General features: G+C 38.1%; 1 protein-coding gene across 1 annotated transcript; it reads right to left on the reverse strand.

Annotated features, from left to right (window-relative positions):
- Positions 1-9,095: 9,095 nt before the first annotated feature.
- acss2l (acyl-CoA synthetase short chain family member 2 like) lies at positions 9,096-26,744 on the reverse strand. The gene is made up of 18 exons (XM_079243468.1): positions 26,519-26,744; positions 26,237-26,432; positions 23,540-23,631; positions 22,757-22,860; positions 18,723-18,795; positions 18,490-18,565; positions 17,814-17,898; positions 16,936-17,073; positions 16,408-16,578; positions 16,167-16,300; positions 11,607-11,739; positions 11,440-11,496; positions 11,054-11,134; positions 10,856-10,964; positions 10,313-10,381; positions 9,997-10,173; positions 9,672-9,746; positions 9,096-9,595 (listed from the first exon to the last, which is right to left on the reverse strand). The coding sequence occupies exons 1-18, from the start codon at positions 26,640-26,642 to the stop codon at positions 9,468-9,470; spliced, it is 2,022 nt and encodes a 673-aa protein (XP_079099594.1). The 5' UTR covers positions 26,643-26,744; the 3' UTR covers positions 9,096-9,467.
- Between the last annotated feature and the right edge of the window lie 545 nt (positions 26,745-27,289).

Here is a 27,289-nt window from a genome sequence, read left to right on the forward strand (position 1 = left end):
CATATAAAACTGCTGTCATGTGTCACTGTGGAGTGAACAATCCAAAATCCACAGACTGCTGATAACATCAAAACATCAACACCGCAGGACGCTTGTTGAAAATAAAATCTAATTTCAAAACGAACTGTCAGATTTTTCGCTCCAGCTGAAGCAGCCTGCTGACTCTTTGAAGTCTATTAAGTTAAAACGTGAACGTCGACTGAGCCACCTGTCTAAATGAAACTTCTGTTGAATGTTTGCTGTGATGTTTGACTGCGAATGAAAAAAAAAGATAAAAACTCCATGTTTTCCTCTCTGCCTCAGATGAGTAATGCAGCTGTGCTGGTCTGCTCGTCTCAGTCTGACTGTTCAGAGCAGTTTCTCCTCGTACAGAGATTCCCAAATCTCTGTACGTTTGACTAAACCGATGAAATGAGCCCTTTTGTTTCCTACTCTTGTTTTGTTTTGTGTTGTTCTGCAGCTGATGTGCAAGGACTCAGCTAACAGTTGTAAAAAGCCTGAGCGTTGGGAGAAATGGGCAGAGCTGGAATACAGGCATTTTACATCAGTCTAAGGTCACTGAAGGGATCCACAGATGTGCTGCTTATTAAAGCTCTGAAAGATGGATTTTATGACTAAAGAGCTGCAAACAGGATTATAATGTATTTCAGGCCATCTGAAGTTAGCAGCTGATAGATTGGTCACAGCTAAATGCAATAGGGAAGCTTTTCTGTTACCTATAATGGATTGATTTTTTTTGTTCCCTTGCCATCAAGAACAACTTTCTCATTTTTTCAATGTTTTCTTCCCTTTTTTAGGATAATTGTCATGTCTTTTGCGAACTCAGTAAGCCAGAAAAAATACGATATTTGTGTTTGATTTTTTTTTTAAAGGGCTGTTTAAAAGCAAACTATCATAAATTCATAAATTTACCCATGTTTTTCTTTTTTTAAGTAAATAAACCAAATCATGAAGTACTTTAATTCTAAACATAATCAGTGTGAAAGTTGACATAAAGACTGACTGGGATTCACAGACTTTGATAAGAGACTTTGATCCGACAAAGTGAAGTGTTAGTAGAAATTAAGAATAATGACATAGAAAGATAATAAATTATTTGGCTGGCAACAGAACAAATTCAGCTGATCATGCATGAGTCAGAATTAAAGGATCTGCAACATGGAAACCTGTTGCCGGCAACAAGAATCCAAAATCTTGTGTTTTGTATGAAATATTCAGAGAATCAAAGAGCCATGAAACTGTCTGTTTACATGACATTGAAGCAACCTACGGTTCACACAGTTAAAAGATATATATAAATATATATATATATATATATATGTATATATATATATATATATATATATATATATATATATATATATATATATATATATATATATATATATATATATATATATATATATATATATATATATATATATATATATATATTTCACTCCATTACATTTAACTGTCTTAAATGTGTCCTGTAGATACAGTAACCTCTCTGAGGCCTTCATGCTGCTTCATGCTGTAATTTTTTTTTTCATTCTGGCAAAATTGGACCCTAAATTGCACACGACTGTAGCTGTGCACAAAGTCTTCAAACAGACACTGAGTGACACAATGAGACTGGCTGGGCCATTTGCAGAGAGGTTGTCATGCCAACGATACAAAAAGCCCAATGCTCTTCGCTAGCAAACCGTTCGCCCCAAGGTGAATCATATTGAGAGCTGTGCTGCTTGGAGGCCCCTCCCTGCTCCTCACCCCTTGCATCATTATTCCCCCCGAGGAGGCAGCAGGTCTTTGTGACGGCAGTCTCAAGCAGATGAAGCAGCATGACAGAGGCTGTGTATCCAGTTTTTTTAGGCTTTTAGCTCCACAAGAAATGTCCCATTGTGAGATTGAACAGGCAGCCCCTTTGTGTGGAGGAGTGTGATGACCATTTGAACCCAGAGCTGAAGCATGGGGGCCGTCGTTCAGGCTGGCATCCTATCAAAAGCATGTCGCCCTGACAAAATATGTACTGGGACCAGTTCAGCATGACAAATACAGATAAATACAGAAGTGTCAGTTCAAGAACATCTCCAACACCTTTTTAAGAAAAAATGCTCTTAAAACTTCACCAAATTATCAGAAGTGAAATAAATGGTAAATATAAAGAGTGTAATCGTAATTTAAGTCTTCTAAGTTAAATAAATAATGAATCATTTTGAAGTACTTTGTTAACTGGGGGAGTTTCGTCCAGTAGTTCACAACTTGGGAACCTAATCTCACATTCGGCTGGGTATGGAAGGACCCATAGTGCCAGAACAAGATAGACCCCCCCTTCCCAAAATGTGATAATAAGATGTGTGTGCGTGTGTGTGTGTGTGTGTGTGTGTGTGTGTGTGTGTGTGTGTGTGTGTGTGTGTGTGTGTGTGTGTGTGTGTGTGTGTTGTGCGTGTGTATGCAGGCAATTATGGACTATAATTACATTCAATATTCTGAGGGTGATGAGAGTAAACAAATGGTTTCGATAAAAGCAATAATGTGATAAAAAAAAAAGAACATTTTTTAACACAAATAATGATTATTTTACAGCCTAAATACAGATATGAAATAACATTTCATTTTGACATGATTTGTCAAAACCATGAGAACTAATACCATAGCATCTATGACAGTGATGTTCACCCTAACCTAGATATTTTAGCCCTCATCGTGATCATTTTCTAATTGTAGCAAAGTGATTTTACAGCTTAAGCACAAGTAGGAAGTAATGAGTTTATTTGTAACATGTGTACATGTAACCAAGGTACTCAGGGAAATGGTACCTATAACTTTGGATGTTTGCAGCGTAAAAAGAACGTATTTTAGCACAAGTCATGATGGTCATAAACAGGTGATAAATAAACCATGATACATCTGGTTTTCTCCTCTTCAGACTTAAACTGACCCAAATTTAAGATCATTTGTCCCTTTTCGCCTGAGGAACTTTTTTCATTTACCTAGGTTTTAAAAAAAAAAAAAAAAACTAGGGGCATTTCACTGACATTACTTAATGGAACAAAAACGTTCCCGCACCCTCTAGACCACAGGTGTCAGACTCCAGTCCTGCAGGTTTTTGTTGTCACCATGCTCCAACACACCTGACCAAAATTACTAAATAGGTGGACAAGAAGCTGCTGGATCCATTTGATTTGAATTAGCTGTGTTGGTAGAAGGAAACAACAAAACCCTGCTGGATACCGGCCCTCGAGGACTGGCGTTTGACGCCCCACCTTCCCTGAAGAAAGCAGCCAAAAGAAGCGTGTTGAAGAGCTCTAATTGGTGGATCGCAGCATTCTGCACATTTTTTTCACTGTATGTTTAAGCCAGTATGTGTATGCAAGCATGTTTACATTGCTTACACAAACTTAACTTTGTCAAAAATGGAGATTATCAGAAATTCTGTGATCCTGTTAAATAGATTCCTGTTTATATTGTTAGTTTATCTCCTTTTTTTTTCAGAACTCAAGTTTTCACTCAGCCAGTAATTTCTCCCCAAATGCATACACATTTGTGTTTTCTGGAGCTAATCATTAATACGTGATCGAAAGGGACCACAGTTACTTTTGCATTTTCACAAATTCTTCAACAGGCTCTGATAGGAAGAGTCAAAGTCACAGCTGTGAACTTTAATGTAGTTGCAAATAAAAACTCTCAAGTTACTCTCAAGTAGTATGCAGTACGTTAATTTGCTTAAAAGTATGCATTTTTTTTCCACATAGTTCAGCTCCATTCAAGGTTAACCTCCATCAGACGGTCTCAGTGTCCTTCTTAACACACACTTTGCAATGAAAAATGTTCAACGGTCTTTTAGTTCAGTTAGACCATCTGTCTTCTTTTGAGGACTAAAAACAAAAAAGATGCCATTCATTTGGTGCCTCTTTAATTCTCCTTTTGTTGATGCAGTTTGCTGTGGATGTGCCCATTCTTTGTCATGACACTGGCACAAACCCAGACATTCACAAAGCTCACATCGCTCCGGCTTCATACAGGCTCAGACGCATTGCAATGAAACACTCGGGTAGCACAAAAACAGCCAGTTTGGATGGTGGTGTGTCTCTACCAGTCAATATGACGCCACAAGACGAAAGAGGGATACTATAGAGCATCTTCATCAGCTTAGTGAATGTAGGATGTTAGAAAAGGCCCAATCTAAAACACACATGGAAATATAAAAAGACTTCAGATATATTCATTAATTTGCTACAAAAGTGAGAAAAACTAAGCAAAAGATAAAGTAAGTTAGGAGACCTTCTTATTGGCATCATAAAGTACAGTAAAAAAAAAACAATACTGAAAGTCATTATTCACACAAGTATAACGAGACCAAACAGAGATAAATTAACATAAAGGGAAAGTAAATAAGTTATAATTATATTAGGCAGAACTGTGTGCATTTTTTGACTGAAGAAAAAACAAAGTTTTAGAAAATTAAACACAGTGTGTTAGATCCTGGGGAAGGTTGTTGGGGGCTGTGGTTTTGTTTTTTTTATTCCCTAGAACGAGGACCAGAACGTATGCTTTAGCTGTACTGGTCCTTACCTGAAAGCAGCTGGGGGTGGTGACGTTTTTAAGAGAAAGGTTAGGAAATATCTTTTATGAAAGCTATTAATGGATTATTTTAAACCAGAATTGGCATTTTATAGTCTTATTCTTATATTAAAAATATTTTATTTTATCAATTCTACAGCATATTAGTTTTCATGATACAAATGGTGAAGGTTGATGCAATGCTCTCAGATACTGTTTTATGAACGTATGGGTATATATGTCTTTGTGGGTGTGTGTGTTGCATGTGTGCAGGCATGTTTATGTTTTTATGTGTTTGAAATATATGTTTGTTTATATCTGACAATGGTAAAGTTATTGTAATGTAAGTTGATTGGGAAAAGACGGAAAAAGAAGTGTGTGTGTGGGGGGGGGGGGGGGGGGGGGGGGGGGGGGGGGTATAATTAACAATTTTGCTGTTTTGGATTTTTCATTTTAAAAATAGCCATTTTCAATAATGGTTTTCCATCTTTTTTCCAAAAAAGTGAACCTTGGTTTGTGCAATTTTTAATTTAGAACTTCTTCACTGCATTCACCTGATATTCCAAGCTGTTTACATTTCTTTTTTATATGAATAAATGGAGGAGGGAATACTTCGAAGACCTCCTCAATCCTACCAACACGACTTCACATGAGGAAGCAGAGCTGGGGGACTTGGGGGTGGACTCTCCTATCTCTGGGGCTGAAGTTGCTGAGGTGGTTAAAAAGCTCCTTGGTGGCAAGGCCCCGGGGGTGGACGAGATCCACCCGGAGTTCCTTAAGGCTCTGGATGCTGTGGGGCTGTCCTGGCTGACACGTCTCTGCAGCATCGCGAGGACATCGGGGACAGTGTCTCTGGACTGGTAGACTGGGGTGGTGGTCCCCCTTTTTCAGAAGAGGGACTGAAGGGTGTGTTCCAATTACAGGGGAATCACACTCCTCAGCCTCCCTGGTAAGGTCTATTCAGGGGTCCTGGAGAGGAGGATCTGTTGGGTAGTCAAATCTCAGATTGAGGAGGAGCAGTGTGGTTTCCGTCCTGGTCGTGGAACAGTGGACCAGCTCTATACCCTCTTTGGGGTCCTGGAGGGGGCATGGGAGTTTGCCCAACCTGTCTACATGTGCTTTGTGGACCTGGAGAAGGCATTCGACCGTGTCCCCCGGGGGCTCCTGTGGGGGGCACTCCAGGAGTATGGGGTACCGGACCCCCTTGTACGAGTTGTCCTGCCCTCTCCGGGTCGGGAGTCAGGTCCTGCCTCAAGTGGAGGAGTTTAAATATCTCGGGGTCTTGTTCACGAGTGAGGGAAGGATGGAGCGTGAGATCGACAGACGGATCGGTGCGGCGTCTGCAGTAATGCGGGCTCTGCGCCGGTCTGTCGTGGTGAAGAAGGAGCTGAGCCAGAAGGCGAAGCTCTCGATTTATCAGTCGATCTACATTCCTACCCTCACCTATGGTCATGAGCTGTGGGTCGTGACCGAAAGAACGAGACCCCCCGCAGAGTTGGGGCTGGGGAGAGGGAAGTCTGGGCTTCCCTGCTTAGACTGCTACCCAAGAGACCCAACCCCGGATAAGCGGCGGAGAATGGATGAATGGATAAATGTTTTCAGTTAGTTTGTTTTTTTTTCTTTTGTCATTTTAATTTTTCTCATTGGAGAAACTTCCACTGCTAAAAAACAAGTAAAGCAGAATATAAAAAGTCTGAAGTGTAGGCATATTTTATCAAAGCAAAATAAATTGACATTATTCCGATCAAATTCATCCCAAAACCTTTTAATTATACGAGAGAATATGAACATTATTATCTTATCTGATTATAATTATAATAATTATATCGACTTTTATTTCACCATAGACTATTTAAATCATAAAAAGAGTCCAATCCCACTAAACTAAGCCCAACGTTATTTTTACAACAGCTTCCTTTACACAGTGACACACACTTGCCACATGAACACATAAATAATTCACTTTCATTTTGAGATTGACAGTCTGCTGAAACGTTGTCAGAATCAGCCAGCTTCTCCTCGCTGCTTTAAAAGTCACAGTTTGTGAAATTCAGGCTTCATAAATCAGCAGAGGTGTATAATACAGGTGTTATAACGTAGACGTCTCACCATGGTTTTGGATCTACCTGTGCATTTAGAACAGGTGTTTTCACTAACAGGAAGTGGAGCTGAGCTAATTAAATTCAGCTGATTTGGCGATTGGTTGGAACAGGAATTTTACTTTATGGCACCTGGATTATAAACCTCTGTAAATCAGTAAAACAGGACAGAGAAACGCAGGATGCTGATTTCTGATTTTGATAAGATGATGCTGATCTGATTGAGATTGCAAATTCAGCCTGCTTTTTTTTTTAATCATGGTTGATGGTTTTCATATTAGACTGGAACCATTGACATACTTTTTATTATTACATTGATCAAAGGTCGTGTTAACTCATTTAGATTAAATACACCCCTAATATGAGGCTGTTATATTAATGTCATTTCAGCCATCTTTTAAACTTTAGATGTAATAAACTGTTAAATTCTTCTTTTGTTTCTTGTACATGGCATAATTTTATCACTTTTACTTTTCTTTCTACTTTTTTTCATTATTTGCACATTATTTTAAATAGCCATATTTTAGGTTGATGAAATAATGAAAATACCACAACGTTTCTTCACCACAAGCAGTTAGTTAACTCTCAGTTTCACTGATTTGAAATCAAGTAATTATTACTGTACGAATGATTAAACTTTAGTTTCAGATCAAACTGAGTGTGAACACCTTTATGAGCGCTGCTGTGTGTATTTGTGTGCATCACTTGGTTAAATTCCCAGGACTGATGCATCACACAGAACTAAAGACCAGAGGCTGTTTTTATATCAGATTGCTGCTCCTTTGGGGTTGTTTACTCAAACTCTCTGTGTAATTTTAATTCCATCATCATTTGCTTTATTTATTGTGTTATTTACCATTATTTGCTTTATTTATCATGTTATTTACTTGCATAAATGACTAATGTCACTGGAAACAGTTTTTCTTTTACCTTTGTAAATAGTTTTCAGAAATAAGGTATATCATATTTGTTATTTCGCTGTGTTTTACTTCATTCAAAACAATGTTTTAACCTGTCCTAAAAAGAAAAAAAGTATCAATAGATTAATTTTCATAGCATATCAAATCAAGCATTTGGTGAGTCACTGAACAGGATGCATTCAGTGTTCAGTCTGTGTCTTTGAAACTTACTGTGATGTAACGTAACCAAACTCGGTGTAAGGTAAATGTGTCTCTTTTTACTTCCTTACTCTTTAACTCTGTTCATTTAGAAATACAACCGCAATGTGCTTTTATTCCCTGCAAGAAAGTTATTTAATTTATTTATTTCCATCCCTGGTGTTGTGTATTCCTCTACTTTTACAGAAGGGATGTTTTATTTTGTATTTTCCAGTTTGTAAAAACAACTTATCAGGGTATTTCATTATACAAATTTAAACTTCATGTGTCAGGCATGCGAAATATGAATGTTTTGGCCCCAAACTACAATTTATTCTAATTTTAATCTTTTAAATCATTTACCGGAGTTTTTAGAGGCGTGAACTATCCATCTTCTGGAGACTTTTTCTGAATTATAGTAATTTCTATTATCCTCTTCTGTATTTTCAACCGCTGGAGTATAAATAACTATCAGTTAATTAATGAACGATGCAACATGAGAGCATTACAAACTTGCATTATTGTTCTGTTGATTGTTCTGTTGACAGTTGGTCACACACACACACACACACACACACACACACACACACACACATATATATACATATATATATATATATATGTATATATATACATACACACACACACACACATTTGGAAAGCAGAGGGGGGAGATGTGAGATTTAAACATCGGCAGGCTGCTGCTTGAACCAGGAAATGAGGGTGGGTTGAAAGGGGGAATATGAAGAAGTGGGGAGGATGGGGTGAGGAGTTGTCATGGTTACCACTCCTTCTGCCTCTACTGGGGGTGATGATGTAACATTGCTCATTGCTGGTCTGTTTTCTTGTCTTTTTCCTCCCCACCTCTGCACACCAGCATTGCTGCCTGCATGTGACATGGAGGAGATAAACAAGGAGAAACAAAGAGGGAAGCCCACTGACTCTACACGAGCCAACACAACAGGATGATGAGACATTCACCCAGTCTGACAATGGTCACAACAACCTGCTGCAATCTCTCTCTTTAAACAAACCCATTATGGTTCCCTTTTTGTCCTTTTTAAGGCAAGTGATGCTTATTTCAAAGCATCAAACACACTTACGATAAAGCAGCTTCTCATCTCTTTGGTTTCCCATAATCGCTGCTCCCAGCTGCACAGATCACATCTTCAGGATCAGTGCGTGTGTGCTTGGTGCATCATTAGACAACACTGGAAAAAAGCCTCAGCAGGAGAAAGATTTTTTTTTTTTTTTTTAAAGGCTTTACTGTCAGGCAGCTGCAGAGGATTATTTCTGCCACATGAGGGTGACAGTCAGCTGCTCTGTTTGAAGATGAAAGAAAAGCAGCAGATGGATTAAACTCTTTATTCTCAGGTTATATACAAACGTATCACAAAAAAAGAGAGGAAAAAATACAGCAGGGGCAGTCAGAGACAAACTGTGCAAAGCTGACATTTCAAATTCAAGATTTAAGAGGACAAATTTATTCATTTCTTCCTCGTGTGAAAGACTTCAAATAGTACGTGTGACATTTTGGCCTGAAATCAAACCACCATCACAAAAGATTTGGTATTTCAGAATATTTAGAGTCACCTTTCTCATCCCGACCCCATCATCCAGTCCAGAAAGAGAACAGAAAAACACTCGGATGCTGATCCAAAAACAGTAGTGTCGTTGTCTTCATCAGCAGTGTTGCATAGTAAGAAGAAAGAGACATGAAGGTGTTGCTTCAGGCTGCAGCTTCACTCCTCTGGCTGAACAGAACCTCCACTACCTTAGGGTCAGCCAGGGTGGAGAGGTCCCCCAGATCCTTGTCGTTCCGGGCGATCTGCCGAAGGATTCGTCTCATGATTTTCCCTGAAGGAGAGTAGATGTGTGTCAGAGGAGGAAGGTGGAGGTTAAAGGAAGAAGGATGTTGGGTTTTAATTGTTACCTGAACGAGTCTTTGGAAGAGCTGGAGCATTTTGAATAAAGTCTGGTGTGGCAATTGGTCCAATTTTCTCCCTCACTGGCGGAACGAAGCAGAAGAAGAGTCAGTACAGAATGCAACAAGTATGGACTGAAAGTCAGAGATGACTTCTTTACAGAAAAAATGTGTGCCAACTTTAAATCATGCTGCCATAACAATGAATACTTTTAGTAGGTCATTTCTCCCAGTTATGTGTTGCTGCTCTACGTTTTAGTTGCATAAAGAAGAAATAGTTTTAAGTGACTTTTTCTTTTAACCCTGATAAAAGCATCCTGAGTCAGAGCTTCACCCAGTCTCTTCAGCTCCTCCGCCAGTGAGTGGTTGAACTCCCTGCAGTCTTTCAGTGTGACAAAGCAGTAGAGACACTCTCCCTTCACCTTGTGGGGTCGACTCACCACCGCAGCCTCAGACACAGCCGGGTGCAGCATCAGAGCTGCCTCCACCTCCGCTGTGCTCATCAGGTGGCCTGGAGGACAAATGGATACAGTGAGGAACTAAAAACAAGGTTTAAATGTTGAAGATATTAAATCCAGAACTAGAAATAAGTTAAGTCATAGCTTCCTTTAAAGGTTTTAAGACGGGGAGACGGAAACATTTTGAAGCACCTGACACATTTAGCATGTCGTCTATCCTCCCTGTGATCCAGTAGTAGCCATCTTTATCCCGCCTGCAGCCTGAAAGAGGGGAAACAATTTGCATAACTCCCCAAATACATATGTATATATTAGGGCTGTGACGGTATGCTTTTGTCCCAGTTTGATTCTAACAATTCTTTGACATTGCTGATTTTTGTAGACTAAAAACAACCAAGAAAAAAATGTCCAAAACTTTTTTGCTCGTCATGTTTTTTAATTTCAGTTTGGAAAAAACAACACAGTAGCCATACCATCATTTTGTTGCTATAGTGCCCAAGAAGACAAGTAAAAAAATAAATAAAAACAATAAAAGTGGCAAAAAAAAATTATCAGGAATTATTTGCTTTTTTTTTTTTTTTAAATAGATTTTTAACAAAAAAAAAAAATTAAAATTGTGAAGCAAAGAAATCCCAATTTTTATTTTATACATATAATTATTATTATAATTGTTTCTTTTTTTTCCAACAAAATCCTCTGTTCAGTACCAAGAGATTTTGGATTTTAGCATCTCACCATCTCCAGTCACATAAAAACCCGGGAATTTCTTAAAGTAGGTGTTTTCAAAGCGCTCGTGGTTTTTGTACACAGTACGCATTATTCCAGGCCAGGGCCTCCTGAATACCTGCAACAAAACAAGTACAGATACTTAAAAAAGTGAGTCTAACTGGTCAGCTTCTTACTAAAATGTAACCATACTGAATTATGACTCACCAGATAACCTTCAGCCTCGCCTTCCAGTTCCTCTCCATGTTCATTCAGGATGGTTGGCTCAATCCCAAAGAAAGGAAAGGTCTGAAATATGAGTGGTGCATTTCATGTGGGTTATATGGATGCAGTAATTCCTCCATATCATATCAGTTAGCACACTGAAAATCCAAACCAGGCTATATGTCTTTTAGTTCTACCAAAACAACCAAAGACATTGTCATGTACATGCAGATCTTACAAATGGGACAAATTAATAACATTACATAGAAATACACTATTTAGTTATTTATTTCTTAAGGAAAACGATTTGATATTACTAATCTGTGTCTGTCTTGCATTAAAAAGATGCAGGCTTATCATTTACATAGAAACACGGAGTTGTTACTTACAGCAGAGCCTGGTTTCAGTGGTGTAGCAGCAGGCAAAGGAGTCAATACATGACCCCCCTGCAGAGGAATAAACAGTGTGATAGCCAGAACTATTTTAGAGAGAGTCTCTGAAACTTAATTGTAGCCTGTGGCTAACATGAGTCTAATCAATAAAGTGTGTTTCTTACCGTCTCCGTCTGCCAGAAAGTGTCGACAACGGGACATCGGCCCTGACCGACCACATCGTAGTACCACTGCCACGCCTCGGGATTGATGGGCTCGCCCACAGAACCCAGAATCTTCAGACTGGAGAGGTCATACCTGACAAGTCAACAGAGTTCCCTTTTGAATCTTATTTTTTGTTGTAATATACATGTTCTTCATTACAGTCTCAAAGTCTGGACTCCTCTTCTAGAAACAAGAATCAGTGATGCCTCTGCTTCAGATCTCATCCATCACATGCATCTTCTGACTGCAATGCTCCGTCCAGACACTCCTCACCTATAGATGTTTTATAATCTGGTGTCTCGTAAAACTGAAGTACTCAGCTCTACATTACATAGTTTTCCCTACATGATTCAGTATCTTCTACACGCACAACATCTTTTATCAGTATCAAGTCTTTACTCTGTCTGTGTGAAGTCTTTTACAACAGAGGAGTTTCGGTCTGCTTTTCTTTGCAAAGTTGCTTCAGTTCTTTTAACCCTTTGATGCATCATGTCCACTACATCCATTCATTCATTCATTTTCATAACCGCTTAATCCAATTCAGTGTTGCAGGGAAGCTGGAGCCTATCCCAGCAGTCTTTGGGCGAAAGGCAGGGTACACCCTGGACAGGTCGCCAGTCCATCGCAGGGCCATGTCTACTACAGTGGATACCTATTTAAAGGCTGTTTTATCGTATATTCACAAGTGAGGATGGTGTATTTGTAATTTTGATAGACCAGTGGACATTAGGAGAGTCATTCAACAAACTGCCACTCACTAAAGAATAAACAAATCTAGGATAAAATTTCATATATACACGCACATGTAATTACCAGCTATAACTGATAAATGACAATCGTCTATTTTTATGACTATTTTTATAACTATTTTTAATTTTCATAGCTATATTTCCATCTATTATATATATATATATATATATATATATATATATATATATATATATATATATATATATATATATATATATATATATATATATATATACACATACATATATATATATATATATATATATATATATATACATACATATATATATATATATATATATATATATATATATATATATATATATATATATATATATATATATATATGTATATGAATAAGACAATATGTTATTTTATAAATATTTCTATAAAATAGATAGAATAAATAAAGCAAATAAAATGTAAAAAGAAAATATTAAAAACAAAGAAAAGTGTCTTTACGTGTCTGTTGGAATAAAATATTGTATGTGAAAAAATGTGGCAATGTTTTTTAATACTTCATGCATCAGAGGGTTAAATTTGAAGTTGTTCATGTATGCCCATGATTTTCAGTCTCAACGCAGCATTTAAACCAGGTTAAGGTCTGGACTTTGAAGCTCCGTGAGAGCAGCGCTGATGAAAGTGCTCCTTTTACTTCCGTTTTTGGAAAGATTTCCTCACATTTATGTCTGGAGTACTTTGGTATGCAGAGTTCAGTTCATCATCCCCCCACCACCTTGTGTGACAGTTGATGAGGGGTTGTGCTGCGGTAATGTGTGTAGTTTTCTCCAAACAGCTGCTGTGCAATATGAGGGGGAAAAAAAACTCCACTTTGGTCTCATCTTTCTGGAAATTTTCTCGTTTTTTTCTCTTGGCAACCTTTCCAACTGAGCCACCCTCATTCAGTTTCTAGTGGTACTTTCTTGTATTTTATCATTCCAACTTAGGCCTGTGGAGTCTGAGATGTAGCTTTTGAGTTTTTTTGAGTTTCTCTGCATAGTTTGAACTTGAGGTGAACTTACTGTATTGTTTCATGTTAAGCTGTAATTATCAAATGTTAAGACCAAACACTTACAAAAAGGGTTCACTTTCTTTTTCAAATAACCACAGAAAGTTCAGGTCATACATAAAACATACCAGCTCGTCATGGTCTTGAGCTGACGTTGGTCTTTCCCAGCTGCCTCTGAAGGCATCTCTCCTTTGTCTTTTCTTTCTTTCTTTAAAAAGTTTATTTGTCAGGGACCATGTATAAAATACATCAACGAAAGATGCCTTACACCAGATTTAGCCTTAGATAGTTTCCATCTGCAGTCCGTGGGCACGCAAAGTACAATTTAAAAGGTATTTAAACATCTACAACAGCTGCACTTACATACAATCATTTAACATTTCAATTATTGCATTACAATAATGCAATAAGCCTCAATATGTCAGGCTTGGGAACTGTGTCTCTGAGACCATCAGGAGTAGCACTGGAGCGCCACAGGGGACGGTGCTTGCACCTTTCCTGTTTACCCTCTACACAGCGGACTTTCGGTACAATTCAGAGTCCTGCCACATACAAAAATACTCTGATGATACGGCTATTGTGGCCTGTATCAAGAATGGGCAGGAGTTTGAATACAGGAACTTGGTGAACTCTTTCAGAGACTGGTGTCACAGGTGCTGCTTGCACTTGAATACAGCAAAGACAAAGGAGGTGATCCTGGATTTCAGAAAGGAGAAGCTTCCCCATCATCCAGTCTCCTTACAGGGGGAGGACATTGAGGTGGTGCACAGTTACAAATATCTGGGCGTTCACATCAATGAACGGCTGGACTGGTGCTGCAGTACTGATGCCCTCTATAGGAAGGGACAGAGTCGCCTGTTCTTCCTGCGCTCGCTGAGGTCCTTTGACGTGTGTGTGGACATGTTGGTCATGTTCTATCAATCAGTGGTGGCCAGTTCTCTCTTTTATGCAGCAGTGTGCTGGGGGCACAGCCTTACTACAGAAACTGCAAGAGGCTGGAGAGACTAGTCAAAAAGGGGGGCTCAGTGCTGGGTAGGAGACTGGACTCTCTGGGAACAGTAGTGGAGAGACTCACGCTGAATAAACTGAGAACAATATTGGATAACAGCAAACACCCTCTCCATGGATTCCTGTGGGAGCAAAGGAGCAACCGCAGCAGTCAATTTCTCTTGCCACGCTGCAGAACAGAGCGTTTCAGGAGATCTTTCATTCCCACGGCCATCAGACTATATAATAAAACCTCCTGAATTGTACCCCCACATGTACATGCATCGGCAAGGGAGAGTGGCTTATGCTGTTTTTATTGTTTTTAATGAGTTTTTAACCTATGTCTGTCTGAGCAATTATTTATCTATGTTTAATACGCACTGAGAGGTGGAAGAGTGAGTGTTTTAGTGTTTTATTGAGTCGCCAGACACTTTGAATTTCCCTTTTAGGGATGAATAAAGTTCTATCTATCTATCTATCTATCTATCTATCTATCTATCTATCTATCTATCTATCTATCTACAATTATTATCATAAAAACATTACATTTCTCCAAACGTTCATAATAAAAAACATATACATACATACAAACATACATGCATACATACATACATACATACAAACATACATGCATACATACATACATACATACATACATACATACATACATACAAACATACATGCATACATACATATTATATAAAAAACATATACATACATACAAACATACATGCATACATACATACATACATACATACATACATACATACATACATACATACATACATACATACAAACATACATGCATACATACATACATACATACATACATACATACATACATACATACATACATACATACATACATACATACATACATACATACATACATACATGCATACATACATATTATATATACAGATTGTCAGAGTTGTCTTCTGTGTCTATCCAGCTCTGGTTTGGCCTTTTATTTAGGACTTGTTTCTCCCTCCCAGGGTTACTGTACCCACCGGTCTTATAGTCTCTGCCTCTCAAATCTTGTGTTTTTTTGTGATCTCTGGCTGATCTGTCAGATTAGAGTTGGATTATGGACCAACCTTGTTTTCCTTCGTTCGATGGATGGAAAGGAACACCAGACCTCAAGGATTTTCCTGTCTGAGTCAGAGTATTTGAGCGCTATTAACAATCTAGTTTGCATTCCAGATTATCACCTGTTCATCGGTTGTCTGCAGCTCTCTGGAGAGGATTCCTGCAAGGATCTCATCATTTCTGCTGAAGAGCCAGCTGCCAGAGCCAGACATTGCTTTTTAGAAACACCTGCCTGAGTTATAATATCTTAATTATCCGATCCTCAGGGTTTTCATCTTAGCACCACTTTCCAACATAAAATGCTCAGAAACTATTAATAATACAGGAACCACTTGGATAATGTCTATAGCTTGTAAACCATTACAGGTGACCAATGGGTTCTGTTTACAGCTTCTAAAAAAACTAAACAAGTAATGAAATATTTACAGCCCAACAGCGATCGCACATAATTTGATGTCTTCAAGGCTGAGCTAAATGTTTCATAAGAAGAGAACAAAGTGATGTGGGGTCTTTGAAACTAAAAGGTGGAAGTTTTCATATGAAAGGCTGAAGAAGTCCTATTGCAAAAACAGCTCTGATGTCAAGCTGTGCTTTGAAACACATTCTGCAGCTTCTGGAATAACCTTTTCCTGAACTGATGCTTTAATCTGAGCTGCAGTGACTTTCAGACGATGCTTTCACTTACTTCTGCAGAGGTTCCTGCCCATACTTCATCAGCAGGCGGATGGCTGTGGGAGCCGTGTAAAACTTGGTCACTTTGTACTTTTCAATGATCTCCCAGAGCCGGCCAACATGAGGGTGGACAGGGATGCCTTCAAACTGGAATTGCACACCGGTACGCACACATACGCAAACTGATTAGCCAGATTTGGTTTTCCAACTCTGTTTGGAGTGTTAATGCTTTTATGTGTGATGATCTGACTCACAAGGACACTTGTAGCACCGTTTGCAAGAGGGCCGTAGGTGATGTAGGAGTGGCCAGTGATCCAGCCGATGTCTGCCGTGCACCAGTACACGTCGTCATGGTGATAGTCGAAAACATATCTGAAGGTCAAAGAGGTGTAGAGCAGATAGCCGGCGACAGTGTGGACGACACCCTGCACAGAGCAAAAAGATTAGTCAACAAAGACAGAGGACAGCAAAAATAAGGGAAAGAGGACACGTGCATGAAGGTGTGTGTGTGTGTGTGTGTGTGTGTGTGTGTGTGTGTGTGTGTGACAGAGAAAGAGTAAAGTCAGTCAGAACAAAAATGCACAGGAGCAGTAACCTTATTGTGCCTTCTAACATACAAAAACCACAAGTTTTTATCGTTTCACAACAACAAATTAGTAAAGTTATTACAGATTCATTTGAATGCAGAATAAATTATGTGAATTATTGAAAATATACAGTTTGTTCCTAATTCATTGGAGCATCTCCAATTTCTACTGTTTCTACACGAACCTACGTCTTACTTTGGGTTTGCCTGTGGAGCCGCTGGTGTGCAGGATGAACAGCGGGTCCTCGGCATCCAGCCACTCGGGTTCGCACTCCTCAGGGGAGTCTCTCATTGCCTCGTCCCACCACACATCGTGCTCTGAGTCCCAGGGGGTCTGAATGCACAACAGCGCAGATTAAAAACATAAACCCGCTCATTGCAGCTGCTCATTTTGGGTTCCACACACGCAAGCAGCACAACAGGAAACCTTTGAAAGCAATTTACTGCAGACCTCCTTTCAAACATGACTGAAATAATCAAGTCCTCTGTAGATTTAAGAACTGTGGATCTCATCGAGTGAAAGCTCAAATATAAATGTTTCCTGCTTTCTGACACTGCTACACAGTCATGTTGAATATGAACATGTTCATCTTGCAAGAAACAAAAAAAAAAAAAAAAAAAGGGAAAATACTTTTAAATAACATCATGCGATAGAGTGCAATATTTCAGGAAGGTGTCTGTGATTTTATTTGGTTGTTTAAAAAATTTTGACTTTGACATTTCACAACACTCGCTGTCAAAAGTGTGTTTAAAAAGCAGCTTATTTCACAAACTGAGATGCTTTTTAAGTGACAATCTGATCACTTGTGTGGTAGATGGTGTTTTTTTCTAAACTGCGAGCACTCTGGTCAATGTTTATTACTGGTAAGATACTTTTTATTCTGTCAGTAGATATGAATTTAAATTTTATATGGCAAAAATATGAATCACTTCTGTAATAAAGTCATAATTAAAAAAAAGGCTTACTACAAAGAAAATAAATGCAACCATGTGTATTTTATTTAATGCTTTTGCTTGATGTGATCTTGTACATAGGTTATAAAAGAGCATAGCTGTAAAACAAATCATATCTACCTGTAGTTTGTTGCATGACGTTCCAGATGTTCTCCTCAGAGCAGGGTGCCTGACAACCAGGCATTTAGTGACACTCAATGAATCTCTGAGAAAATCAGATAAAAGTGAGAGTGCATGAATGGTTCTGCTTTCCAAAGACATTAGACTTTAGCTAGAAATCAGTGGCAATTAAAATACATAATATTTTCCATTAACAGTAAATTCAATGGATGATTTGCAATGAGAACATTGAAATTTGAGTTAATTTAAACATCTGTAAAGCAGGTACTTCATGCCCCCCCCCCCCCCCCCCCCCCCCCCACCCCCCACCCCCCACTCCCCTTCAACGACAACCCATCCCAGCATCCCTCCCAGTCTCTTGTTGCCATGACAGGCGAGCAGCTTGGGCTTCCCTGATGAATCTAAGTGCTCCATGTTGCCTGGCAACTATGTAATCTAAAAGCCCAGTGGTGTTTCTTCAGCCTCTCTGATAACAGCTGATTGAGTTGCATGTATATGGGTGTGTGTGTGTGTGTGTGTGTGTGTGTGTGTGTGTGTGTGTGTGTGTGTGTGTGTGTGTGTGTGTGCAGTGACTCATGTTCAAGGGGCTGAGTCCTATTACCAGCAGGAGCATCTAGTGTAAATACAAGTGGTTGCTGGGAACTGGCAGACTCTTGGTCATATAAGCAGGACCTACTTTTCCCTGCACTTCTCCAAAGCCTCGTCTGAAATCTGTTTCAGGTTGATCAGCTTCTCTCCTCTGTAAACACCATCTGTGTATTAATTAGAGAAGGAGGAACAGGTAGACGGAACATCACATGATGACGTATTACAAAAAAGTAAAAAAGGATAGAAACATTTAAAACATGTTACATCCTGGTGCTGCTGTTGTATGCAGGTTTAAACAGACTTCTCAAACACGAGACGTACCTGCCGTCACCAGAACACCGCTTTGAGCATCCATAATCCTATCACTCAGAGACTTGGAGGAAAAGCCTGCAAACTGAACATACAAGGAGCAAAATAAGATAAAATAACAGGTAAAGGCGAATCCTGGTTGTTAAGAAAGGCTATTAGTAAAGCCCATGAAGCAGATCAGAGTATCTGCTGAGATCAGAAGCCATTATTTACGAGACGATTATGACATGATGTCAGCACTTTTAGCATTTCCAACTAGAGGTGTATAATCCAGGTGCCATAAAGTAAAAGTCCTGTCCGGCAGCTGTTCCAACCATCACTAAACCAGCTGACTTTATTCAGCTCAGCTCCACTGCAAGGTAGATGAGCCTGTTAGTGTAAACATCTGTTCTAAATGCACAGGTAGATCCAAAAACATGGCGGGTCTTCTACTTTATAGCACCTGGATTGTACACCTGTGCTTCCAAGTAAAGTGCTTTTACATAATTATTACCTATAAGAGGGGGGAAAAGGCAATATTAAGGGAAGTTTACTTAAGTAAGGCAACCAGGTGCAAAGCTTTTCTGAGTTAATTTAACAAGGTTCTGTGAACTTAAATTGAATGGAAAAATCAATGTTTATCATTATCTAGAGTTGTCTCTGCTAAAGGATTTAATTTCCTTACACAGCTGTGCAATGAAAGCTTTGTAAACGTGACATTTTCAGTGAGCTCAGCTCAGCTCTTTTCTTTAAATGATTTGTTCACCGAACTTAAAAAGAAATGTTAAAATGATACATTTATAATCTGGGTTTGAACAGTGTGATTAAGTGGATTTCCAGCCACTTTGTGGCAGAGTGTGTACTTTTCCTGATACTTTATGACACAGTGACTGCTTTAGAAATCTGCATTTCTATTTGAAAGATGAGTCATTATAACAAAGAAAAGATGAGGTTTCTGCAGTTTTGGAGGTGCAGGTCAGTGTGTGCAAAGGGTGGCGAGTAACCACACAAGTTCACACTCAAACACTGACCTATAGATTTTTTTTACAGAGCATTATTTTTATATATATATATATATATATATATATATATATATATATATATATATATATATATATATATATATATATATATATATATATATATATGTATATATATATATACATATATGTATATATATTTATATTTTATATATATATTTTTTTTTTTTAAATGTATATATATATATATATATATATATATATATATATATATATATATATAAATATATATATATATATATATATATATATACATACACACACATATGTGGTGAATCAACATATATGTCTATATGTTTTACTTTTGTCATTGCGTTGCTGTACTAATGTCTTCATCCATCCTCTTGTTTGTTCGATGACACTTCCTTTCTCTGTGCCCCCACCCCCACCCACTGCTGCACAAACACTTTATTTTCCACCTCTCTCTATCTGAATACTGGTATTCAACCAGCTTGCTAAGTGTCATGTAGCGTAATGTTTCCTCAGGCTGGCAGCTTTGGCATGGCAGTGCACCGCCAGAGACCGACTATTATTTTCTACATCTCCAACTTTCTAACCCACAAAAGCTTTTAGCCCTTGTCAGTGTGATAGAGTAATCTACCAAGTCAAGCTATGGTTATTATTTGCCCTCGGCAGTTAACTAGCCAGTCAACGTCGGGTGATTTTTTTTTAGATGAAGCTGTGGTTATAAAACTGGAATTTGTAAGAGAAAAGCCGTCAGTCCAGGCTAGCTTTCCAGTCAAACTTTCTAACACATTTTACTGTTTGACAGAAGAAACAGGAAAATTAGAGCAGCTTTCTTTGAAATCTGGCTTCAGTGATATAGACTGGTATTTAAATGTTTTTGCAACATGATGCATGCTTTCCATTGTGACATTTCATGCTATTAAAGGCTTTGTCTTCTCTGGACTGGATGAGAACAATGGAGCATGCACCATCCATTTAAATTAGTTTATGTAAATACATGCAGGAGTGATTTGACTTTTAACTCAATTACCTGGTTTAAAGATTTAATTTTATGATAATTTCATCTGCCTATTCTTGTATGTTTACATTCCAGGTTTAGTTGCATTTGCATATTTTTAGTGACATCTTAATCAATCTTTTTAAATTTAAGAGTATTATTCATAAATGTGTGTTGGGGGGTTTAATTCCGGGTACAGTAACATTGTGGTCTTCAAAGTGTTTTTGTTCATGTTGTTTTTATTTGTTCTGTTCTCAGATTTCCACTCTAATCTAACTTGTTTCTGTTTTACTATACAGTCAGATGGCTTTACTTCCTGTTTCATCCTGTAGAATTTGTTACTTTGTGCAGACTTTTTCATTTTGCTTCCTATGGCTTACCTGATGGTCAAGCACCTGCCTTATATTTTGTCACTACCTTCCTCACTATATTAATTTTTGTTGATTTACCGCATTCCCAGATTCACACTGTTGTTTACTCCCATATAAGTCCTATCCTGAGACTCTTCTTGTGTTCTTGTATTTCTATTTGGTATTTCTGCAACTGGTTCTGGTTTTCCTACAACTGGTTTTGGTTTTGACCTTGTCAGTTTAAAACAGGGGTGCCCAAGTCCAGTCCTCGAGATCTACCATCCTGCAACCTTTAGATTCAACCCCTGTCCAGCACAGCTGAGTCAAATAGCTGAATTCCTCTTCTGCATGTCATTCAGCTCTGCAGAGGCCTGCTAATGAGCCACTTATTTGATTCAGGTGTGTTGGAGAACGGTTGCACCTAAAAACGGCAGGATGGTAGATCTCGAGGACCCGATTGGGCACCTCTGGTTTAAAACATTGTTCATATTTGCTATCATCTACCTACCTGTAAATTTTGCTTTGAGTTCATCTCTTACTAATTTCACAACAGAACCACTGCAGATAACAAGGAAATACAGCGGAGCTGAAATCAAACCAATGAAAATAAGTTGGTTGAAATAAGAATAAAAATCTTTAGTTGTGGAGAGGTATACTGTAATGCCAAGGTTCAAGACTACGTGAGGGAAAGGAGCCCAAAGAATCACCTCAATCATTTTATTTTATTTTATTTTATTTTATTTTATGAAGGTTGGAAACTGTACGAGTCAAAGAAGCCAAAATCCAAGCTTTGCCATGTCTGAAATTGAAATAACTTTAAATGCAGCGGCCACACTGATGCCACATGCTGTTCCCTCGCTTCACCATTTATAGATGAGTAACTTAGTTTAAATTTACATAACAAACCAGCCAACCTTTAATTTCTCTTTTACATGATTGTCATTGTCTGCCTTCCCTGTTCTCTGGCCAAGGTTAATAGTTCATGGAGCATAAAGTTTCAGTGTTGATGGCAGCATTATGAATCAGGTCACTGAGGACTCTGGACTCAGCAAAATGTCATTGAGTTGGCTGCACTGAGCTGGCCTAACTTCATAACTGTCTGGATTTTATGTCAAGATTATTGATGATAAACATTAATAGAAACATGTGAATCCAAGAGGCTGGCGTAATCTCATAGAGCATTATGTTTCGGAGTTTTGTTCATGTTTAATATAATAAAACTCTGTTGGAAAGCATACAACAACGGCCCAGTGCAGACAAGGTCGATTACACTTGAGTCTGCCAAAAACAAACCTTTGCTGGTCATAAAAAGTCCACCTTGAAGCCTGTAGATATTTTTAACACAGCTGCTAACCTTTGCATGAAAGAGGAAGGTTAAACGTCTAAAATTACGTTGGCGTGCTTGCCTTCCCAGGCTGGAAACAGCCAGCAAATGCCTGACCCATTTATCCAGTGCAGGTGCTGTCATTTCTGTGTTCACACCAAACACATCTGATAGCTGCTGGAGCGAGGCAGTCCTCGCCAACAGCAGCAAGAACTCAAGTTCAGCTGGCCTTTTTCTGAGGAAATAGGGTAAATGGGATAAACTCAGACAACCAACATGTTAATTCTCTGCGAAAATTATACAGACGTTAGAACAGCTGGTTCACCAGAAAAAAAGGAGACTGTCCATTTTATATTTTAGAAATAATGAAATATTATCACAATGCTTACCACAACAGAGTGAACAGCACCTATCCGGGCGCAGGCCAGCATGGTGTACACAAGCTCTGGGATCATGGGTAGATAGATCGACACCCTATCTCCCTTTTTCACACCTTCATCAAAGAAAAACATGATTGTCACATTTTGAAGGATGAAATTCCCAAAAGGGATTGGTGTGAGGAGCATTTAAGCTCAGTTTTAACACTGACAATGATGATGCAAGCCAGACACGAACAGCACAGTGTGTCTGCAGCAAGAGCACATAAAGTTTTAGCATTCATCATCTGCATGAGCTACATAACAGTCATATTAACGTCCCACAGAAAAGATTAGAAGTACACATCTCAGACAGCAGACACCTTTGCATCAGTGCTTTATTATTGTAAATAAACAACAAGAGGATAAAATATCTATATATATATAGATATATATCTATATCTATATATCTATATATATCTATATATCTATATATATCTATATATATCTATATAGATATATATATAAATATATATAAATATATATATATATATATATATATATATATATATATATATACATATAGAAATATATATATATATATATATATATATATATATATATATATATATATATATATATATATATATATATATATATATATATATATATATATTACAATAATAAAGCACTGATGCAAAGGTGTCTGCTGTCTGAGATGTGTACTTCTAATCTTTTCTGTGGGACGTTAATATGACTGTTATGTAGTTATGTTATGTAGCAACTTTGTTGCTGAGGTGTACTTCTGTTTCTTACCCAATTGTTTAAGCACATTAGCACAGCGGCAGACGTGGCTCAGCAGCTGGCGATAGGTGATGGTCATGTGATGGTCAGGTGAGTTTCCCTCCCTGTGAAGTCAATGTACAAAATGATAAACACGCTTGATTCTCTTAATGATCTGCAAAAGCTCTTAAAAGATTCAGATGAATTTCAACCATGCAAAAACAAAAAAAAAAAATCTTGAAACTGATGCCGTTTATGGGCTCAGGTGAGACCAAACTACTTTGGAAACCCTTGACTTTGATTTCTTTAAAAAAAAAAAAAAACAAACATGGATGCTACAGTACATTCTCCGAGAAGAGGAGCAATTAATACAGAACTGGGGATGCAGCTTTTGGAGTTACTAATGCTGCCATTCAAACAATATCTTATGCAAGGAAGAATTTGCTCATTTCAGCAAGACAATGTCCCACCACATTCTGCACATGTTACAACAACACAGCTCTGCAGGAAGAGATTACCCGGCTCGCTTGCATGCTGGACCTACTGAAAACATTTAATGTGTGTGACACAAATCCAACACAGAAGACTCTGAACTCTTAAGCAGCTAAAATCCTACACCTAGCAAGAATCGGAGAACATTTCATTTAATCAAGTCAGCTAATCATGAAGTTTACGTTTTCTGCTAATGACTAAATCCATCCAGCTCTTGTAGATAACATCAACATTTTCCTCCAAAACCTCTTTTCTCAGGAAATATGAGACAATATGAAACTGTCCACTGAGTTTTAAAAGTTCACTGGAAAGATAAGGTGTTCCAGTTGTTACTGAGTTTATATTTGGTTTGGATGCTTGTCAGGACAGTTATTTGCAAACCAATGTATCACTGTGATTGACACGTCAGCACATATACGCTGATATGGAGCAAGCTGGTATCAGCCTGATCACCCACCTGCGGAGGCTGAAGTAGCTGATTACAAGAAGAAAACAATGCAAACATTAATGAAGCAACTCGTACTTAAAAAAAGTGACCTGAGGAGCACTGATGGCATGAGAGTAAATATTATGACATATTTACTATTAATTAAGTCTGTTGACTCAAAGAATTAAATGAGTCTTTTTATAATGACAGTACAAAACTGTAGTGTCCAACATATATGTGTTTTCCGCATTTTGTGGCTCAAAATAAATAGATAATAACAAAGCAGCTGATTATATGACTTGGTAAGTCCATGTATTATACGATTTTATAAGAACTTCTCTTTGTCAATTTATGCCAAATGACAACAGCAATTCTCAAGTTTCAGCAGACATGGTTGTTCCCAATTCTGAGTTTAATAGTAGTTAATAGTTTATAAAAGCCAAATAAATTCAGAACTGTTTTACTGTGACATGCTGCTTTATTGATACAGTATGTGCACAGCAAACATTTTATTATTACTTTTCTTAGCTCAGCTACTTTTTACATAATTGCATTCTATGAATCAAAGTATAATGGGATAAAATAAAATGGCATTTAACTTAAACTCAACTGTTTTCTCTGTAAAGTGCTGAGATTATTGATGATGCATATAGGAAACAGAATTAATTTTTTTCCTGTTTTTTTAAGTGCAAATAATTTTTCTTTAAGTTTATCATTTATTGTGCAATTCCGATAATGCAATGCCTCTATTTTCAGAATAAATTAATAATAAATAATAATAATAATAATAATAATAATAATAATAATAATAAATTAATCAAAATTATGCAAATTTTGTTACCAGGTAACAACATAAAATTCCTCTGAGGTTTCTTTAGTGCGCCTATGATTGAGGGCTAATTCCAAAAATTAAAACATTTTACTCCATCTCTCTTTTTCATTTTTTATTTAATATCAAATATCAATGACAGATGGTTTCCCACAAGAAATGTGATTTTGTGCTAATTAACAATTTAAGTCAGAAGATAATTAAGCACATTCTATATTAAAACAATGCTCGTCACTGACAAGCAGAGGAATGCAATCATCTACTGATCTATTTGTATTTTTTGTTTTTATCTTGTGGTTACAACTATTTGATTCAGAAAACAACTCAAAGTAAAGAGCAGGACTCCTTGCAGAATTTTAAATACAATTTACAGTCTTACTTATTGTACAGCATTCATATTTAAGACAGTTTTGAAAAATTTGAGCACAAGCTAAAACTTAAGCAGTGTTTAAATGCTAGTTAAAGCAAGTGAAGTAGTCCCTGATAACATGCAAACTGACACAGTTTTTCATCTCCACATGGTGTGCTGAAGCTCTCATTGCAACCATCAGATATGGTGCATATTGCATGTGCTTTATTTGGTGCAAACAGTATCAGAACAGTTGTGTGGGTAATCTCCAGAGTGCCCATGTAATGCAGAACCCCTATACAGCTGAACTTGCAGAGCAACTACTTCTTGTTGGCAAAGCTTTTGAGTTGACAGAGCAAATACATGCCACAATGTGATGTGAAAACAACATTAAGAACAGCTTTGCTAAGCTAAGAATGCTTTGCTTGCTTTAAAATGTTTTTAATTGTTTCAAGAGAGAAAGGAGAAAGAGTGAAGCCCTGATATTGTGGTCTTACTAAGCGTGCTTCATCTAGTGCAGTGTTGTTGGCACAGAGGACACAGCAGTTGTTATAGACTGGAATACCTGACATAACTCCAGGCTGTGCCTCCCATCAAAGCCATCCTTCACACCGGGGGCATGTTATTCCTTACCAGTAATAGGCAACCTTGTCACCGAGGTTCCCATCCTTCACATGTCTGTCCAAGACATTGTAGCACATGTTGGTTTGAGCTCCTTCCATGCATTTGATAAATATGTTGCCTTTTGTCACGTCAAAGTTGTACTGCAGCATTGGCCCCGTCGCTGGCTTCTCCCAAAAGAACTCATCAGCTATCTCCTTCCAAAAAGCTACAACAAAAATGGCATTTGTTTTGTAGGGAAATTGGGCAGGTAAGCATGGTGACACCATGTAACAACAGACATGCCTGACCTACCTTCTGGATTCTCCAGTGACTTCCTGTACATTTCCAGATAGGAGTTCAAATCAGGCACATGAGCATCCCTCTGTAGGTCGTCAGGAGGGTAGTACATTTTGTCCTGGGAATCAGGGACAACCATTGTGGAAGGAAATATCTAGACAGGCCTATGTCATCTGAGGGTAAGTAAAAGAAAAAAAGAGGGTTAATCTGGAGTCACTCCTGGTCTGTCTGGATCCTCAGGGTGAGGTGACAATAAGGCCTTCTGCACTGAAGCAACACAATTCAGCATGCAGAAAGACCCACCCCTAATCCCTGATCTGCAGACTCTTCTCTGGTCTGCTTAGTGTCAGGGCAGCCAATCGGCTCACAGGGCGCAGCACTCCCCCTTTTTCATTGGTTGAGCCACCTCTGGCATGCTGGTCACATTATGTTTTCAAGCAAGTGGGTGGAAGAGGAGGAGGAGGAGTGCAGAGGGATGAATACAGTGGATTCAGGCAGACAGAGGTTTGTTTTGAGAGGGAGGGTAATGGGTGCCCACAGTCAAAGAGAAAAAAATCAGCAGGAAGCAGCAGTTTCTCACTGAGACAAACAAAATCCCTAATCCTCAAGTGGCACATTTACTTTAACATGTATGGTCATATTTCAGAGGGTTTCTTTTTCTGTTCTTGTTTTATTTACATAATTTTAATCATTTTCATGGTGCCTCTCTAGCAGGATCACTGACACCATTACTAAATGTTATTATAACATTTTGAAAAGCCTAACTTTTCATGGTTAAATTTTTGA

This window comes from Telmatherina bonti (genome assembly GCF_933228915.1).
Source record: "Telmatherina bonti genome assembly, chromosome: 7".
In the NCBI taxonomy this organism is placed as follows: Eukaryota; Metazoa; Chordata; class Actinopteri; order Atheriniformes; family Telmatherinidae; genus Telmatherina; species Telmatherina bonti.

Coding starts and splice junctions, on each gene's coding strand:
- acss2l (XM_079243468.1), bottom strand. CDS start 26,642: ATGGTTGTCCCTGATTCCCAGGACAAAATGTACTACCCTCCTGACGAC. Junction 18,566..18,722: donor CGGTGTTCTGGTGACGGCAG/GTACGTCTCGTG, acceptor ATTAATACACAG/ATGGTGTTTACAGAGGAGAG. Junction 11,135..11,439: donor CACTGAAACCAGGCTCTGCT/GTAAGTAACAAC, acceptor CTCATATTTCAG/ACCTTTCCTTTCTTTGGGAT.